The sequence below is a fragment of the Chiloscyllium punctatum genome, chromosome 3 (assembly GCF_047496795.1).
Source record: "Chiloscyllium punctatum isolate Juve2018m chromosome 3, sChiPun1.3, whole genome shotgun sequence".
NCBI lineage: Eukaryota > Metazoa > Chordata > Chondrichthyes > Orectolobiformes > Hemiscylliidae > Chiloscyllium > Chiloscyllium punctatum.
In genome coordinates this window covers 18,869,405-18,887,297 of record NC_092741.1, presented here as the reverse complement: position 1 = coordinate 18,887,297, position 17,893 = coordinate 18,869,405, and the positions used below count along the sequence as shown (strand labels likewise).

Genomic DNA, 17,893 nt, shown 5'->3' with positions numbered 1-17,893 from the left:
CACACACAGATATACACACACACACACACACAGACACAGACACAGACACACACACACACAGACACACATGCACACATACACACACACACAGACACACACACACACAGACACACACATACGCACACACACACACAGACACACACACACACAGACACACACACACACACAGACACACACACACGCACGCACGCACGCACACGCACACAGACACACACACACACACACACAGGGGGGACCTGCCTAGCCCCCTTCCCCTGCCCGGTGGTCACCCCTTCCTGTGCTGCCTGTGGATTCAGAGCCTGCAGTCTGACCATCTCCCTGTCCGTGCTGTCCACAACACCCTCAGCTTGATGGATGACCCACAGTGTCCCCAGCCCAGAAACCTGAACTCCCAGGAGCTGCAGCTGGAGACCCTTCCCGTCCACATGCTGTCCCCATGCCTGGTTTGACACGCACAGAGCAGGAGGAGGACACCAGGGGTCTGAGCTCTCTCAGTATGACCTACCCCTTTAGATGAACCCTTTCTGAAAATGTTGAACATTAAACAATATCAATTATTCAACAATGTTATTGTTGAACACAGTCTCGGGAAAGAAGGTACAAAGCACTTTGTAACACACCTGAATTCCAACTGGGCGGCAAATTCTCAGAAACCCACATTTGGTCAGCCTGTACCTCACTCTGTCTGTACCTCACTCTGTCTGTACCTCGCTATGTCTGTATCTCACTCTGTACCTCGCTATGTCTGTACCTCGCTATGTCTGTACTTCACTCTGTCTGTCCCTCACTCTGCCTGTCCCTCACTCTGCCTGTCCCTCACTCTGTACCTCACTCTGCCTGTATCTTGTTCTGTCTGTACCTCACTCTGTCTGTACCTCACTCTGTGCCTCGCTCTGTCTGAACCTCACTCTGTCTGTGCCTCACTCTGCCTTTACCTCACTCTGCCTGTACCTCGTTCTGTCTGTCCCTCACTCTATTTGTACCTCACTCTGCCTGTACCTCACTCTGCCTGTACATCGTTCTGCCTGTACCTCATTCTGTCTGTGTCTCACTCTGTCTGTGCCTCGCTTTGTCTGTGCCTCACTCAGTCTGTCCTCACTCTGTCTGTCCCTCACTCTGTCTGTCCCTCACTCTGTCTGTACCTCACTCTGTCTGTCCCTCACTCTGTCTGTACCTCACTCTGTCTGTACCTCACTCTGTGCCTGCCTCACCCCGTCAGTGCCTGGCTCTGTCTGTGCCTCACTCTGTCTGTACCTCACTCTGTTTGTACCTCGCTATGTCTGTACCTCACTCTGTCTATACCTCACTCTGTCTGTACCTCACTCTGTCTGAACCTTACTCTGCCTGTACTTCAGTCTGTCTGTACCTAACTCTGTACCTCACAATGTCTGTACCTCACTCTGTCAACCACTCTGCCTGTACCTCACTCTGTACCTCATTCTGTCTGTCCCTCACTCTGCCTGTACCTCGCTCTGCCTGTACCTCGCTCTGCCTGTCCCTCACTCTGCCTGTCCCTCACTCTGTCTGTACTTCACTCTGTCTGTACGTCACTCTGTCTGTACTTCACTCTGTCTGAACCTTACTCTGCCTGTACTTCAGTCTGTCTGTACCTCACTCTGTACCTCACGCTATCTGTACTTCACTCTGTCTGAACCTTACTCTGTCTGAACCTTACTCTGTCCGTACCTCGCTCTGTCTGTACCTCATGCTGTCTGTACTTCACTCTGTCTGAACCTTACTCTGTCTGTACTTCAGTCTGTCTGTACCTCACTCTGTACCTCACTCTGTCTGTGCCTTAATCAGTCTGTACCTCACTCTGTCTGTCCCTCGCTCTGTCTGTCCTTCCCTCTGTCTGTCCCTCGCTCTGTCTGTCCCTCGCTCTGTCTGTCCCTCGCTCTGTCTGTCCCTCACTCTGTCTGTCCCTCACTCTGTCTGTGCCTCGCTCGGTCTGTGCCTCGATCTGTCTGTACCTCACTCTGTCTGTCCTTCACTCTGTCTGTGGCTACTCTGTCTGTACCTCACTCTGTCTGTGCCTCACTCTGTCTGTGCCTCGGTCTGTCTGTCCCTTGGTCTGTCTGTGCCTCGCTCTGTCTGTGCCTCGCTCTGTCTGTGCCTTGATCTGTCAGTACCTCAACTCTGTCTGTACCTCACTCTGTCTGTGGCTACTCTGTCTGTCCCTCACTCTGTCTGTCCCTCACTCTCTCTGTACCCCTCTCTGTCTGTCCCTCCCTCTGTCTGTCCCTCCCTCTGTCTGTCCCTCCCTCTGTCTGTCCCTCGCTCTGTCTGTCCCTCGCTCTGTCTGTCCCTCCCTCTGTCTGTGCCCTCTCTCCCCCAGCGGCTGATGGACATTGTCCTGAATTAAATCTAACTTATGGTTCACTTCTTACACTCCGAGGTGCTGGTGGCCTGGCCTCGGCTAAACATTCCGAAGGCCAGGTTAATGGTCAGGGGACATTCACCCCCTAACAGATGGTGAACTTTAAAGTTGATAAAACCTTGGATGAAAAGCTAGTGGAACATGGCCATTGTAGAAGGGGTCGCTGTGCCTCCCAGATTACCTTCAGGGACAGCCATCCTGACCGACACGTGACTCCAGACCCACAGCAATGTGGTTCCCGGTGAACTAACTTCCGAAATGATCGTGGAAGCCACAGTCAGGGGCAATTCAGGGACTGTCTGTGTGGAGTTTGCACGTTCTCCCCGTGTCTGCGTGGGTTTCCTCCGGGTGCTCCGGTTTCCTCCCACAGTCCAAAGATGTGCAGGCCAGGTGAATTGGCCATGCTAAATTGCCCATAGTGTTAGGTAAGGGGTAAATGTAGATGTAGGGGTATGGGTGGGTTACGCTTCGGCGGGGCGGTGTGGACTTGTTGGGCCGAAGGGCCTGTTTCCACACTGTAAGTAATCTAATCTAATCTAATCTAAAAAAAATTCGGGATGGCAGCGAGAATGTTTGGTTTACTGTGAAGTGCCTGATCAGTGCCATTCTCTCCCTCTAGCTGCTGACTGCCAGCTGCTGACCAAACTTCCGAAGGTGAAATGTCTGAGGAACGCGCAGCGTGAAGGTGAGATGGGGAGGATTGCTCGGTTTCCAAACTCCCCCGGCCCCTCTCCGTGTTCCCTTGTTTTCTGTGTGACACGCGACAGCCCTGCCGAAGGGTGTGGCCCCTTTAATTAAAGGGCCAGCTCCTTCAGGGGTGAGGTGGGGGGGGGGGGGGGGGGGAAGGGGAGTGTCGGATGGCACAGAAGTCCCACCTGATGATGCCAAAGGTTCATTTCTGGGCTCCCATTCAAACCACCCAGTTTCCTCAGTCCCTTCCTGAAGAGCCGGACTCTGAGGTACGGTTTGGGAGTCGGTGGGTGGGGGTGGGGGTGGGTGGGGGGTGGTGGTGTGGTTCAGGGACCGAAACGGAGCACCACTCTCTCACCCAGCTGTTCGACTGCAGAGCTCTTCACCCTAGCTCACTCAGCAGCCACAGGGAGGTACCCCCCCCCCCCCAGTGATGAAGCCAGGCTGGGGGTGAGGATGGGGGAACCACTAGCAGGCGATCCTGAGCAGGTCTGACCCAGCTTGGCCATGACACTGAGGCCAGTTCTCAAAGTGCTCCCACTGAGAATGAGCCTCGGGGCAAAACTGGAATCAGTGGGTATTTGGGGCAAACTCTTTGAGCTGGACTCATACCTGGTACTCATACCTGGTTGTGGTTATTGGAGGTCAGTCATCTCAGGTTCAGTACATCTCTGCAGGAGTCCCTCAGGGTAGTGTCCTAGGTCCAACCATCTTCAGCTGCTTCATCAATGACCTACCCTCCATCAGAAAATTAAAGATTGGGAATGTTCACCGATGACTGCACACATGTTCAGCATCATTTGTGACTCCTCAGATTCTACGTTCAAATGAAACAAGATCTGGACTATATCCAGGCTTGGGCTTGGGCTGACAAGTGGCAAGTAACATTCGTGCCCCATAAATGCCAGGCTATGACCATCACCAATAAGAGACGATCCAACCACCACCCCTTGACCTTCAGTGGCATCACCCTTGCTGTTGCCCCCACGAGCAATATCCACGGGTTTACCATTAACCAGGAACTCAGCTGGTGATGCTCAGTAGCAGCAGTGTGTACTATCGACAAGACGCCCTGCGGAAATTCAACCCAGATCCTCAGACAGCACCTTCCACACCCACGACCAATTCCATCTAAAAGGACAAGGGCAGCAGATGCGTGAGAACACCACCCACTGAAGGTTCCCCTCCAAGCCACTCACCACCCTGACTTGGAAATGTATCGCCGTTCCCTCACTGTCGCTGGGTCAGAATCCTGGAATTCCCTCCCGAGGGAAATTGTGGGTCAACCTGCAGCAGGTGGACTGCAGCGGCTCAAGAAGGCAGCTCAGTCCCAGCTTCACAAGGGGGCAACTAGGGACGGGCAATAAATACTGGGCCCAGTCAGTGACACCCACATCCCAAAAGAGAATAAAGGAAATTTTCGAAAAAGGTCTGGATGAAGCTGGGATCAGTGGTTCTCTGAGATGGAGGGGGGGGGAAAGGGGGAGCTGGAGTCTGGTGGAGATGTGTGGAAGTCAGAGTTAGTAAACCTCACAAAGCAGCCGCAGTGCCAGGGCTGAAGCTGCAGCAGATCACAGCAATGTCATTCTGCCTCTGCTCAGGGTTAATCAGGTCCCGGGTCCGCGGCGCAGATGCTGCTGAAGCTGGTGTCCTGACCTTCCTGGACAGTCACTGTGAGGTGAACAAGGATTGGCTGCCCCCACTACTGCAGAGAATGAAAGAGGTAAGATACATCCGAACAGCATCACCTTAAAGGGACAGACACATCCGAACATCATCACCTTAAAGGGACAGACACATCCGAACACCATCACAGTAAAGGGACAGACACATCCTAACACCATCACAGTAAAGGGAGAGACACATCCTAACACCGTCACAGTAAAGGGAGAGACACATCCTAACACCGTCACAGTAAAGGGAGAGACACATCCTAACACCGTCACAGTAAAGGGAGAGACACATCCTAACACCGACACCGTAAAGGGAGAGACACATCCTAACACCGTCACAGTAAAGGGAGAGACACATCCTAACACCGTCACAGTAAAGGGAGAGACACATCCTAACACCGTCACAGTAAAGGGAGAGACACATCCTAACACCGTCACAGTAAAGGGAGAGACACATCCTAACACCGTCACAGTAAAGGGACAGACACATCCTAACACCGTCACAGTAAAGGGACAGACACATCCTAACACCGTCACAGTAAAGGGACAGACACATCCTAACACCGTCACAGTAAAGGGAGAGACACATCCTAACACCATCACAGTAAAGGGACAGACACATCCTAACACCATCACAGTAAAGGGAGAGACACATCCTAACACCATCACAGTAACGACAGAGTTGTGTCCTTTCATTGCCTCAGTCAATTTCAGGAAATATCCTGCTCTTGTTTTCTGATATTTCTTCTCGGTATGTGTGGGTCTCCAAATTGGTTTTGACAAGTGTTTCCTGCTAAGACTGCACCCACATTGGGCGATGGGTTTATCGTTATTGTATGAACTTGGATAGAAAGCCGAGGAAAAGAATGAAAGCCTTTTTAAATTGGCAGGCTCCAGTGAGTGATATATTGCAAGGGTGTGTACTCGGGCCTCCGATATTTTTAATATAATGTTATAACTCTGACAAATAGACAGAGTCATATATATCTGTCAATGATTCCTCAGAAAAGCTGCAAAACACAGTTAGTTTATGTGAGGGACAATCGTGGTGACAAGATAAAATATACTTTGAGTCAGTGTGACCTTAGTCATTTTGGTCGAATGTATACAAATAACGCTTAATATTTATATTTCTGAGCAGAAGTGATGTCTGTGGCCAGGATTGGATGCAGACATAGCTGCGTTGGTAGGGCAATGCCCAGAGTGTCAACAACAACTAAATCTACCACCAGTAGCTCACCCATATTCATGGGAATGGCTGGCTAAACCCTGGACTCTGTTACACATTGACTATGCACGTCCTTTCATGGGCTCAATGGTTTTAGTCATCGTGGGTGCACATTCAAAGTGACTGGATGTGGATAGAATTTATTAATCAAACATGGGGACGATGATAGAAAAACTGCACACAGCTATTGCAATACACAGACTCCCAGAAGTGTTGGTCACAGATAAAGGGCCATTGATTACCTGCAAGAAATTTGAATATTTCCCAGTCAAATGGTATTTGACGTTTAAGGACAGTTCCATCCCATCCATAACACGAGGCTGGTCAGAGTGAGGGTAGGGCCGATCAGGGATAGTGGAGGGAACTTGTTCCTGGAGTCGGAGGGGATAGGGGAGGTCCTTAATGAATACTTTGCCTCAGTATTCACCACTGAGAGGGACCTTGACATTTCTGAGGACAGCATGAAACAGGCTGATATGAAGAAGGAGGATGTGCTGAAAATTTTGAAAAACATAAGGATAGATAAATCCCCGGGTCAGACAGGATATACCCAAGGTTACTACAAGAAGCGAGGGAAGAGATTACTGCGCCTATGGCAGTGATCTTTGCATCCTCACTGTCCACTAGAGTAGCGCCAGATCATTGGAGATTGTCAAATGTTATTCCCTTGTTCAAGAAAGGGAATAGGGATAATCCTGGGAATGTCAGACCAGTCAGTCTTATGTCAGTGGTGGGCAATGTATTGGAGAGGATTCTGAGAGACAGGATTTATGATTACTTGGAAAACCATAGTTTGGTTAGAGATAGTCAGCATGGCTTTGTGAGGGGCAGGTCACGCCTCGCAAACCTTATTGAATTCTTTGAGAATGTGACAAAACACAGTGATTAAGGTAGAGCAGTAGATGTGGTGTACACATGGATTTTAGCAAGGCTTTTGATAAGGTTCCCCATGGTAGGATCATTCATAAAGTAAGGAAGCATGGGATACAGGGAGATTTGACTGTCTGGATATAGAATTGCCTGGCCCATAGAAGACAGAGGGTGGTGGTCGATGGAAAGTATTCAGCCTGGAGCTCGGTGACCAGTGATGTTCCACAGAGATTGGCTTGTGATTTTTATCAATGACTTGGATGAGGAAGTGGAAGGGTGGGCTTGTACGTTTGCCAATGACACCAAGGTTGGTGGAGTTGTGGATAGTGTTGTGGCTGTTGTAGGTTGCAACGAGACATTGACAGGATGCAGGACTGGGCTGATAAGTAGTAGATGGAGTTCAACCTGGAAAAGTGTGAAGTAATCAGTTTTGGAATGTCAAATTTGAATGCAGAACAGGGTTAAAGGCACACTTCTTGGCAGTGTGGGGGGACAGGTGGACCTCGGGGTCTATGTGAATAGTTCCCTCAAATTTGCCACTTAAGTTCATGGGGTTGTTAAGAAGGCGTGCGGTGTGTTGGCTTTCATTAGCAGGGGGATTGAGTTTAAGAGCCGTGAGGTTATGCTGCAGCTCTGTCGAGCCCTGGTTAGACCAAACTTGGAATATTGTGTTCAGTTCTAGTTGCCTCGATATTGGAAAGATGTGGAAGCTTTAGAGAGGGTGCAGAGGAGATTTACCAGGATGTCATAGAGTCATAGAATCATAGAGATGTACAGCATGGAAACAGACCCTTCGGTCCAACCCGTCCATGCCGACCAGATTAGATTAGATTAGATTACTTACAGTGTGGAAACAGGCGCTTCGGCCCAACAAGTCCACACCGCCCCGCCGAAGCGTAACCCACCCATACCCCTACATCTACATCTACCCCTACCCCTTACCTAACACTATTGGCAATTTAGCATGGCCAATCCACCTAACCTGCACATCTTTGGACTGTGGGAGGAAACCGGAGCACCCGGAGGAAACCCACGCAGACACGGGGAGAATGTGCAAACTCCACACAGTCAGTCGCCTGAGGCGGGAATTGAACCCGGGTCTCTGGCGCTGTGAGGCAGCAGTGCTAACCACTGGGCCACCGTGCCGCCCAACCCAATCTAGTCCCACCTGCCAGCACCCAGCCCATATCCCTCCAAACCCTTCCTATTCATATACCCATCCAAATGTCTCTTAAATATTGCAATTGTACCAGCCTCCACCACATCCTCTGGCAGCTCATTCCATACATGTACCACCCTCTGTGTGAAAACGTTGCCTCTTAGGTCTCTTTTATATCTTTCCCCTCTCACCCTAAACCTATTCCCTCTAGTTCTAGACTCCTCAACCCCCGGGAAAAGACTTTGTCTATTTATCCTATCCATGCCCCTCATAATTTTGTAAACCTCTATAAGGTCACCCCTCAGCCTCCGGCGCTCCAGGGAAAACAGCCCCAGCCTGTTCAGCCTCTCCCTAAAGCTCAAATCCTCCAACCCTGGCAACATCCTTGTCAAGGTGAGGAGAGATACAGGCGTTTATCACTCATGGTGTAGATTATCCCAGCAGAGAGGTTATTGTTGGAGTTGGTGAAGCCCCAGCTGGAGCAGTGTGTGTTGTCCTGTTCACCGCACTGTAGGAAGGATTGGGGTCACACTGGAGGGGGGTGTGGGGGGAGACTCACCAGGACCCTGCCTGGGATGGAGCATTTCAGCGATGGAGAGAGGCTGGATACACTCGGGTTAGAGTTGAGGAGGCTGAGCGGGGAAGGTGACTGAGGTGGATAAGGTTATGAGAGACATGGATGGGGGGAATAGAACGTAACTGTTGCCCTTGTTTGATGGGTCAGTAACAAGGGGGAATAATTTAAAAGTGAGAGGCAGCATGTTTATTGGGGATGTGAGGATAGATGTTATTGCTGAGAGAGTGTTGGAAGTCTGGAGTGCGCTGCCTGGGAGAGTTGTTGAGGTGGGAAACACTGCAAACGTTAAAAAAATAGTTGGATGGGCACTTGAAATGTCAGAAATTTCAAGGCTGTGGGCCAAATGTGGGGAAGTGGGATTAAAGTAGACAGGACAGGACAGATGTGATGGACCGCTTCTGTGCTGTCTGACTCTGTAACCTGCTGAGTTCACAGAGACAAGAGGTCAAATCATTAGGACTGGACAGGATTCTGAAGGGGCATGACAGGGTAGGTACTGGGAGGCTGATGCCCCTGGAGGGGGTCGGTCTCGTGAGCAAAGTCTCAGGTCTGGGCCACATCATTTAGGACTAATTTAAGGCCTTCATTTGGAGGGTGTGAGGGTTAAATCTGTGAAATTCTCTCCCCCTCAGGGTTGGGAACCACTGCATCATTGACTAGATTTAAATCTGAGATAGAGGGCGTTTTAGCTTCTTGGGGAATCCGGGATATCGTTGGGAGTTGAAATTCGGGAGAAGCTGTGATTATGTTGTAGAACACGGCCGAACAGGCTACTTGTGTTCCAACAATAAGTGCTACAGCCTGAGAAAATATAGATACCCCTGTTGATCAAAGGTGGTATATGGGTCACATTGCAATGGTGTTGCTGTCGGATCACACCTCAATCATGTTTATTTACTGCATCTTCTCCATGTTAGGATCCAACCCGTGTGCTTAGTCCCGTCATTGACATCATCAACATGGACACCTTCGCATACGTGGCAGCTTCATCGGATCTGAGAGGAGGTAGGTCTGTCAGTAAAGGGAAAACAGCTCCCTTTGGTAGGTCAGTCAGTAACGGGAAAACAGCTCCCTTTGGTAGGTCAGTCAGTAACAGGAAAACAGCTCCCTTTGGGAGGTCAGTCAGTAACAGGAAAACAGCTCCCTTTGGGAGGTCAGTCAGTAACAGGAAAACAGCTCCCTTTGGTAGGTCAGTCAGTAACAGGAAAACAGCTCCCTTTGGTAGGTCAGTCAGTAACAGGAAAACAGCTCCCTTTGGGAGGTCAGTCAGTAATGGGAAAACAGCTCCCTTTGGTAGGTCAGTCAGTAACAGGAAAACAGCTCCCATTAGTAGGTCAGTCAGTAACAGGAAAACAGCTCCCTTTGGGAGGTCAGTCAGTAACAGGAAAACAGCTCCCTTTGGTAGGTCAGTCAGTAACAGGAAAACAGCTCCCTTTGGGAGGTCAGTCAGTAACAGGAAAACAGCTCCCTTTGGGAGGTCAGTCAGTAACAGGAAAACAGCTCCCTTTGGGAGGTCAGTCAGTAACAGGATAACAGCTCCCTTTGGTAGGTCAGTCAGTAACAGGAAAACAGCTCCCTTTGGGAGGTCAGTCAGTAATGGGATAACAGCTCCCTTTGGTAGGTCAGTCAGTAACAGGAAAACAGCTCCATTTGGTAGGTCAGTCAGTAACGGGAAAACAGCTCGCTTTGGGAGGTCAGTCAGTAACAGGAAAACAGCTCCCTTTGGGAGGTCAGTCAGGAACAGGATAACAGCTCCCTTTGGGAGGTCAGTCAGTAATGGGATAACAGCTCCCTTTGGGAGGTCAGTCAGTAATGGGATAACAGCTCCCTTTGGTAGGTCAGTCAGTAACAGGATAACAGCTCCCTTTGGTAGGTCAGTCAGTAATGGGAAAACAGCTATCTTTGGGAGGTCAGTCAGTAACAGGAAAACAGCTCCCTTTGGTCGGTCAGTCAGTAATGGGATAACAGCTCCCTTTGGTAGGTCAGTCAGTAATGGGATAACAGCTCCCTTTGGGAGGTCAGTCAGTAACAGGAAAACAGCTCCCTTTGGTAGGTCAGTCAGTAACAGGAAAACAGCTCCCTTTGGTAGGTCAGTCAGTAACAGGAAAACAGCTCCCTTTGGGAGGTCAGTCAGTAACAGGATAACAGCTCCCTTTGGGAGGTCAGTCAGTAACAGGAAAACAGCTCCCTTTGGTAGGTCAGTCAGTAACAGGAAAACAGCTCCCTTTGGGAGGTCAGTCAGTAACAGGAAAACAGCTCCCTTTGGGAGGTCAGTCAGTAACAGGAAAACAGCTCCCTTTGGGAGGTCAGTCAGTAACAGGAAAACAGCTCCCTTTGGGAGGTCAGTCAGTAACAGGAAAACAGCTCCCTTTGGGATGTCAGTCAGTAATGGGAAAACAGCTCCCTTTGGGAGGTCAGTCAGTAATGGGATAACAGCTCCCTTTGGGAGGTCAGTCAGTAATGGGAAAACAGCTCCCTTTGGGAGGTCAGTCAGTAATGGGAAAACAGCTCCCTTTGGTAGGTCAGTCAGTAACAGGAAAACAGCTCCCTTTGGTAGGTCAGCCAGTAACAGGATAACAGCTCCCTTTGGTTGGTCAGTCAGTAACAGGAAAACAGCTCCCTTTGGGAGGTCAGTCAGTAACAGGAAAACAGCTCCCTTTGGGAGGTCAGTCAGTAACAGGAAAACAGCTCCCTTTGGTAGGTCAGTCAGTAACGGGATAACAGCTCCCTTTGGGAGGTCAGTCAGTAATGAGATAACAGCTCCCTTTGGGAGGTCAGTCAGTAACAGGAAAACAGCTCCCTTTGGTAGGTCAGTCAGGAACAGGAAAACAGCTCCCTTTGGGAGGTCAGTCAGTAACAGGAAAACAGCTCCCTTTGGGAGGTCAGTCAGTAACAGGAAAACAGCTCCCTTTGGTAGGTCATTCAGTAACAGGAAAACAGCTCCCTTTGGGAGGTCAGTCAGTAACAGGAAAACAGCTCCCTTTGGTAGGTCAGTCAGTAACAGGAAAACAGCTCCCTTTGGGAGGTCAGTCAGTAACAGGAAAACAGCTCCCTTTGGTAGGTCAGTCAGTAACAGGAAAACAGCTCCCTTTGGTAGGTCAGTCAGGAACAGGAAAACAGCTCCCTTTGGGAGGTCAGTCAGTAACAGGAAAACAGCTCCCTTTGGGAGGTCAGTCAGTAACAGGAAAACAGCTCCCTTTGGTAGGTCAGTCAGGAACAGGAAAACAGCTCCCTTTGGGAGGTCAGTCAGTAACAGGAAAACAGCTCCCTTTGGGAGGTCAGTCAGTAACAGGAAAACAGCTCCCTTTGGGAGGTCAGTCAGTAACAGGAAAACAGCTCCCTTTGGTAGGTCAGTCAGTAATGGGATAACAGCTCCCTTTGGGAGGTCAGTCAGTAATGGGAAAACAGCTCCCTTTGGTAGGTCAGTCAGTAACAGGAAAACAGCTCACTTTGGGAGGTCAGTCAGTAACAGGAAAACAGCTCCCTTTGGTCGGTCAGTCAGTAATGGGATAACAGCTCCCTTTGGTAGGTCAGTCAGTAACAGGATAACAGCTCCCTTTGGTAGGTCAGTCAGTAATGGGAAAACAGCTCCCTTTGGGAGGTCAGTCAGTAACAGGAAAACAGCTCCCTTTGGGAGGTCAGTCAGTAACAGGATAACAGCTCCCTTTGGGAGGTCAGTCAGTAACAGGATAACAGCTCCCTTTGGTAGGTCAGTCAGTAACAGTATAACAGCTCCCTTTGGGTGGTCAGTCAGTAACAGGAAAACAGCTCCCTTTGGGAGGTCAGTCAGTAACAGGAAAACAGCTCCCTTTGGTAGGTCAGTCAGTAACAGGAAAACAGCTCCCTTTGGTAGGTCAGTCAGTAACAGGAAAACAGCTCCCTTTGGTAGGTCAGTCAGTAACAGGAAAACAGCTCCCTTTGGTAGGTCAGTCAGTAACAGGAAAACAGCTCCCTTTGGTAGGTCAGTCAGTAACAGGAAAACAGCTCCCTTTGGGAGGTCAGTCAGTAACAGGAAAACAGCTCCCTTTGGTGGGTCAGTCAGTAACAGGATAACAGCTCCCTTTGGGAGGTCAGTCAGTAACAGGATAACAGCTCCCTTTGGGAGGTCAGTCAGTAACAGGATAACAGCTCCCTTTGGTAGGTCAGTCAGTAACAGGAAAACAGCTCCCTTTGGGAGGTCAGTCAGTAACAGGATAACAGCTCCCTTTGGTAGGTCAGTCAGTAACAGGATAACAGCTCCCTTTGGGAGGTCAGTCAGTAACAGGATAACAGCTCCCTTTGGTAGGTCAGTCAGTAACAGGATAACAGCTCCCTTTGGGAGGTCAGTCAGTAACAGGAAAACAGCTCCCTTTGGTAGGTCAGTCAGTAACGGGAAAACAGCTCCCTTTGGGAGGTCAGTCAGTAACAGGAAAACAGCTCCCTTTGGTAGGTCAGTCAGTAACAGGAAAACAGCTCCCTTTGGGAGGTCAGTCAGTAATGGGATAACAGCTCCCTTTGGGAGTTCAGTCAGTAATGGGAAAACAGCTCCCTTTGGGAGGTCAGTCAGTAATGGGAAAACAGCTCCCTTTGGTAGGTCAGTCAGTAACAGGAAAACAGCTCCCTTTGGTAGGTCAGTCAGTAACAGGATAACAGCTCCCTTTGGGAGGTCAGTCAGTAACAGGAAAACAGCTCCCTTTGGGAGGTCAGTCAGTAACAGGAAAACAGCTCCCTTTGGTAGGTCAGTCAGTAACAGGAAAACAGCTCCCTTTGGGAGGTCAGTCAGTAACAGGAAAACAGCTCCCTTTGGGAGGTCAGTCAGTAACAGGAAAACAGCTCCCTTTGGGAGGTCAGTCAGTAACAGGAAAAAAGCTCCCTTTGGTAGGTCAGTCAGTAACAGGAAAACAGCTCCCTTTGGTAGGTCAGTCAGTAACAGGATAACAGCTCCCTTTGGTTGGTCAGTCAGTAATGGGAAAACAGCTCCCTTTGGGAGGTCAGTCAGTAATGGGAAAACAGCTCCCTTTGGTAGGTCAGTCAGTAACAGGAAAACAGCTCCCTTTGGTAGGTCAGTCAGTAATGGGAAAACAGCTCCCTTTGGGAGGTCAGTCAGTAACAGGAAAACAGCTCCCTTTGGTAGGTCAGTCAGTAACGGGAAAACAGCTCCCTTTGGTAGGTCAGTCAGTAACAGGAAAACAGCTCCCTTTGGGAGGTCAGTCAGTAACAGGAAAACAGCTCCCTTTGCTACGTCAGTCAGTAACGGGAAAACAGCTCCCTTTGGTAGGTCAGTCAGTAACAGGAAAACAGCTCCCTTTGGTAGGTCAGTCAGTAACAGGAAAACAGCTCCCTTTGCTACGTCAGTCAGTAACGGGAAAACAGCTCCCTTTGGTAGGTCAGTCAGTAACAGGAAAACAGCTCCCTTTGGGAGTTCAGTCAGTAACAGGAAAACAGCTCCCTTTGGGAGGTCAGTCAGTAACAGGAAAACAGCTCCCTTTGGTAGGTCAGTCAGTAACAGGAAAACAGCTCCCTTTGGGAGGTCAGTCAGTAACAGGAAAACAGCTCCCTTTGGGAGGTCAGTCAGTAACGGGATGACAGCTCCCTTTGGGAGGTCAGTCAGCAACAGTATAACAGCTCCCTTTGGGAGGTCAGTCAGTAACAGGAAAACAGCTCCCTTTGGTAGGTCAGTCAGTAACAGGAAAACAGCTCCCTTTGGGAGGTCAGTCAGTAACAGGAAAACAGCTCCCTTTGGTAGGTCAGTCAGTAACGGGAAAACAGCTCCCTTTGGGAGGTCAGTCAGTAACAGGAAAACAGCTCCCTTTGGGTGGTCAGTCAGTAACAGGAAAACAGCTCCCTTTGGTAGGTCAGTCAGTAACAGGAAAACAGCTCCCTTTGGTAGGTCAGTCAGTAACAGGAAAACAGCTCCCTTTGGTAGGTCAGTCAGTAACAGGAAAACAGCTCCCTTTGGGAGGTCAGTCAGTAACGGAATAACAGCTCCCTTTGGGAGGTCAGTCAGTAACAGGAAAACAGCTCCCTTTGGTAGGTCAGTCAGTAACAGGAAAACAGCTCCCATTGGGAGGTCAGTCAGTAATGGGAAAACAGCTCCCTTTGGGAGGTCAGTCAGTAACAGGAAAACAGCTCCCTTTGGTAGGTCAGTCAGTAATGGGATAACAGCTCCCTTTGGTAGGTCAGTCAGTAATGGGAAAACAGCTCCCTTTGGGAGGTCAGTCAGTAACAGGGAAACAGCTCCCTTTGGTAAGTCAGTCAGTAACAGGAAAACAGCTCCCTTTGGGAGGTCAGTCAGTAACAGGAAAACAGCTCCCTTTGGTAGGTCAGTCAGTAACAGGAAAACAGCTCCCTTTGGGAGGTCAGTCAGTAACAGGAACACAGCTCCCTTTGGGAGGTCAGTCAGTAACAGGAAAACAGCTCCCTTTGGTAGGTCAGTCACTAACAGGAAAACAGCTCACTTTGGGAGGTCAGTCAGAAACAGGAAAACAGCTCCCTTTGGTAGGTCAGTCAGTAACAGGAAAACAGCTCCCTTTGGGAGGTCAGTCAGTAACAGGAAAACAGCTCCCTTTGGTAGGTCAGTCAGTAACAGGAAAACAGCTCCCTTTGGTAGGTCAGTCAGTAACAGGAAAACAGCTCCCTTTGGGAGGTCAGTCAGTAACAGGAAAACAGCTCCCTTTGGGAGGTCAGTCAGTAACAGGAAAACAGCTCCCTTTGGTAGGTCAGTCAGTAACAGGAAAACAGCTCCCTTTGGGAGGTCAGTCAGTAACAGGAAAACAGCTCCCTTTGGGAGGTCAGTCAGTAATGGGAAAACAGCTCCCTTTGGTAGGTCAGTCAGTAACAGGAAACCAGCTCCCTTTGGTAGGTCAGTCAGTAATGGGATAACAGCTCCCTTTGGGAGGTCAGTCAGCAATGGGAAAACAGCTCCCTTTGGTAGGTCAGTCAGTAACAGGAAAACAGCTCCCTTTGGTCGGTCAGTCAGTAACAGGAAAACAGCTCCCTTTGGGAGGTCAGTCAGTAACAGGAAAACAGCTCACTTTGGGAGGTCAGGCTGTAACAGGAAAACAGCTCCCTTTGGTCGGTCAGTCAGTAATGGGATAACAGCTCCATTGGTAGGTCAGTCAGTAACAGGATAACAGCTCCCTTTGGTAGGTCAGTCAGTAATCGGAAAACAGCTCCCTTTGGGAGGTCAGTCAGTAACAGGAAAACAGCTCCCTTTGGGAGGTCAGTCAGTAACAGGATAACAGCTCCCTTTGGGAGGTCAGTCAGTAACAGGATAACAGCTCCCTTTGGTAGGTCAGTCAGTAACAGGATAACAGCTCCCTTTGGGTGGTCAGTCAGTAACAGGAAAACAGCTCCCTTTGGGAGGTCAGTCAGTAACAAGAAAACAGCTCCCTTTGGGAGGTCAGTCAGTAATGGGAAAACAGCTCCCTTTGGTAGGTCAGTCAGTAACAGGAAAACAGCTCCCTTTGGTAGGTCAGTCAGTAACAGGATAACAGCTCCCTTTGGGAGGTCAGTCAGTAACAGGATAACAGCTCCCTTTGGTAGGTCAGTCAGTAACAGGATAACAGCTCCCTTTGGGAGGTCAGTCAGTAACAGGATAACAGCTCCCATTGGGAGGTCAGTCAGTAACAGGATAACAGCTCCCTTTGGTAGGTCAGTCAGTAACAGGATAACAGCTCCCTTTGGTAGGTCAGTCAGTAACAGGATAACAGCTCCCTTTGGGAGGTCAGTCAGTAACAGGAAAACAGCTCCCTTTGGTAGGTCAGTCAGTAACGGGAAAACAGCTCCCTTTGGGAGGTCAGTCAGTAACAGGAAAACAGCTCCCTTTGGGAGGTCAGTCAGTAATGGGAAAACAGCTCCCTTTGGTGGGTCAGTCAGTAACAGGATAACAGCTCCCTTTGGGAGGTCAGTCAGTAACAGGATAACAGCTCCCTTTGGTAGGTCAGTCAGTAATGGGATAACAGCTCCCTTTGGTAGGTCAGTCAGTAACAGGATAACAGCTCCCTTTGGGAGGTCAGTCAGTAACAGGAAAACAGCTCCCTTTGGTAGGTCAGTCAGTAACGGGAAAACAGCTCCCTTTGGTAGGTCAGTCAGTAACAGGAAAACAGCTCCCTTTGGGAGGTCAGTCAGTAATGGGAAAACAGCTCCCTTTGGGAGGTCAGTCAGTAATGGGAAAACAGCTCCCTTTGGTAGGTCAGTCAGTAACAGGATAACAGCTCCCTTTGGGAGGTCAGTCAGTAACAGGAAAACAACTCCCTTTGGGAGGTCAGTCAGTAACAGGAAAACAGCTCCCTTTGGTAGGTCAGTCAGTAACAGGAAAACAGCTCCCTTTGGGAGGTCAGTCAGTAACAGGAAAACAGCTCCCTTTGGTAGGTCAGTCAGTAACAGGAAAAAAGCTCCCTTTGGTAGTTCAGTCAGTAACAGGAAAACAGCTCCCTTTGGTAGGTCAGTCAGTAACAGGATAACAGCTCCCTTTGGTTGGTCAGTCAGTAATGGGAAAACAGCTCCCTTTGGGAGGTCAGTCAGTAACAGGAAAACAGCTCCCTTTGGTAGGTCAGTCAGTAACAGGAAAACAGCTCCCTTTGGTAGGTCAGTCAGTAACAGGAAAAGAGCTCCCTTTGGTAGGTCAGTCAGTAACAGGAAAACAGCTCCCTTTGGTAGGTCAGTCAGTAACGGGAAAACAGCTCCCTTTGGTAGGTCAGTCAGTAACAGGAAAACAGCTCCCTTTGGTAGGTCAGTCAGTAACAGGAAAACAGCTCCCTTTGGTAGGTCAGTCAGTAACAGGAAAACAGCTCCCTTTGGTAGGTCAGTCAGTAACGGGATAACAGCTCCCTTTGGTAGGTCAGTCACTAACAGGAAAACAGCTCCCTTTGGTAGGTCAGTCAGTAACAGGATAACAGCTCCCTTTGGTAGGTCAGTCAGTAACAGGAAAACAGCTCCCTTTGGGAGGTCAGTCAGTAACAGGAAAACAGCTCCCTTTGGTAGGTCAGTCAGTAACAGGAAAACAGCTCCCTTTGGGAGGTCAGTCAGTAACAGGAAAACAGCTCCCTTTGGGAGGTCAGTCAGTAACAGGAAAACAGCTCCCTTTGGTACGTCAGTCAGTAACAGGAAAACAGCTCCCTTTGGGAGGTCAGTCAGTAACAGGAAAACAGCTCCCTTTGGGAGGTCAGTCAGTAACAGGAAAACAGCTCCCTTTAGTAGGTCAGTCAGTAACAGGAAAACAGCTCCCTTTGGTAGGTCAGTCAGTAATGGGATAACAGCTCCCTTTGGGAGGTCAGTCAGTAATGGGAAAACAGCTCCCTTTGGTAGGTCAGTCAGTAACAGGAAAACAGCTCCCATT

At 49.5% G+C, this 17,893-nt stretch overlaps 1 protein-coding gene across 1 annotated transcript in view; it reads left to right on the top strand.

Annotated features, from left to right (window-relative positions):
- Positions 1-17,893, top strand: part of galnt14 (UDP-N-acetyl-alpha-D-galactosamine:polypeptide N-acetylgalactosaminyltransferase 14 (GalNAc-T14)) — a 316,616-nt gene that overhangs the window by 21,616 nt on the left and 277,107 nt on the right. The window contains exons 4-6 of the mRNA XM_072548892.1: positions 2,997-3,062; positions 4,669-4,790; positions 9,492-9,579. Of these exons, the coding sequence (XP_072404993.1) occupies positions 2,997-3,062; positions 4,669-4,790; positions 9,492-9,579 (276 nt within the window). The remainder of the gene's footprint in view (positions 1-2,996; positions 3,063-4,668; positions 4,791-9,491; positions 9,580-17,893) is intronic.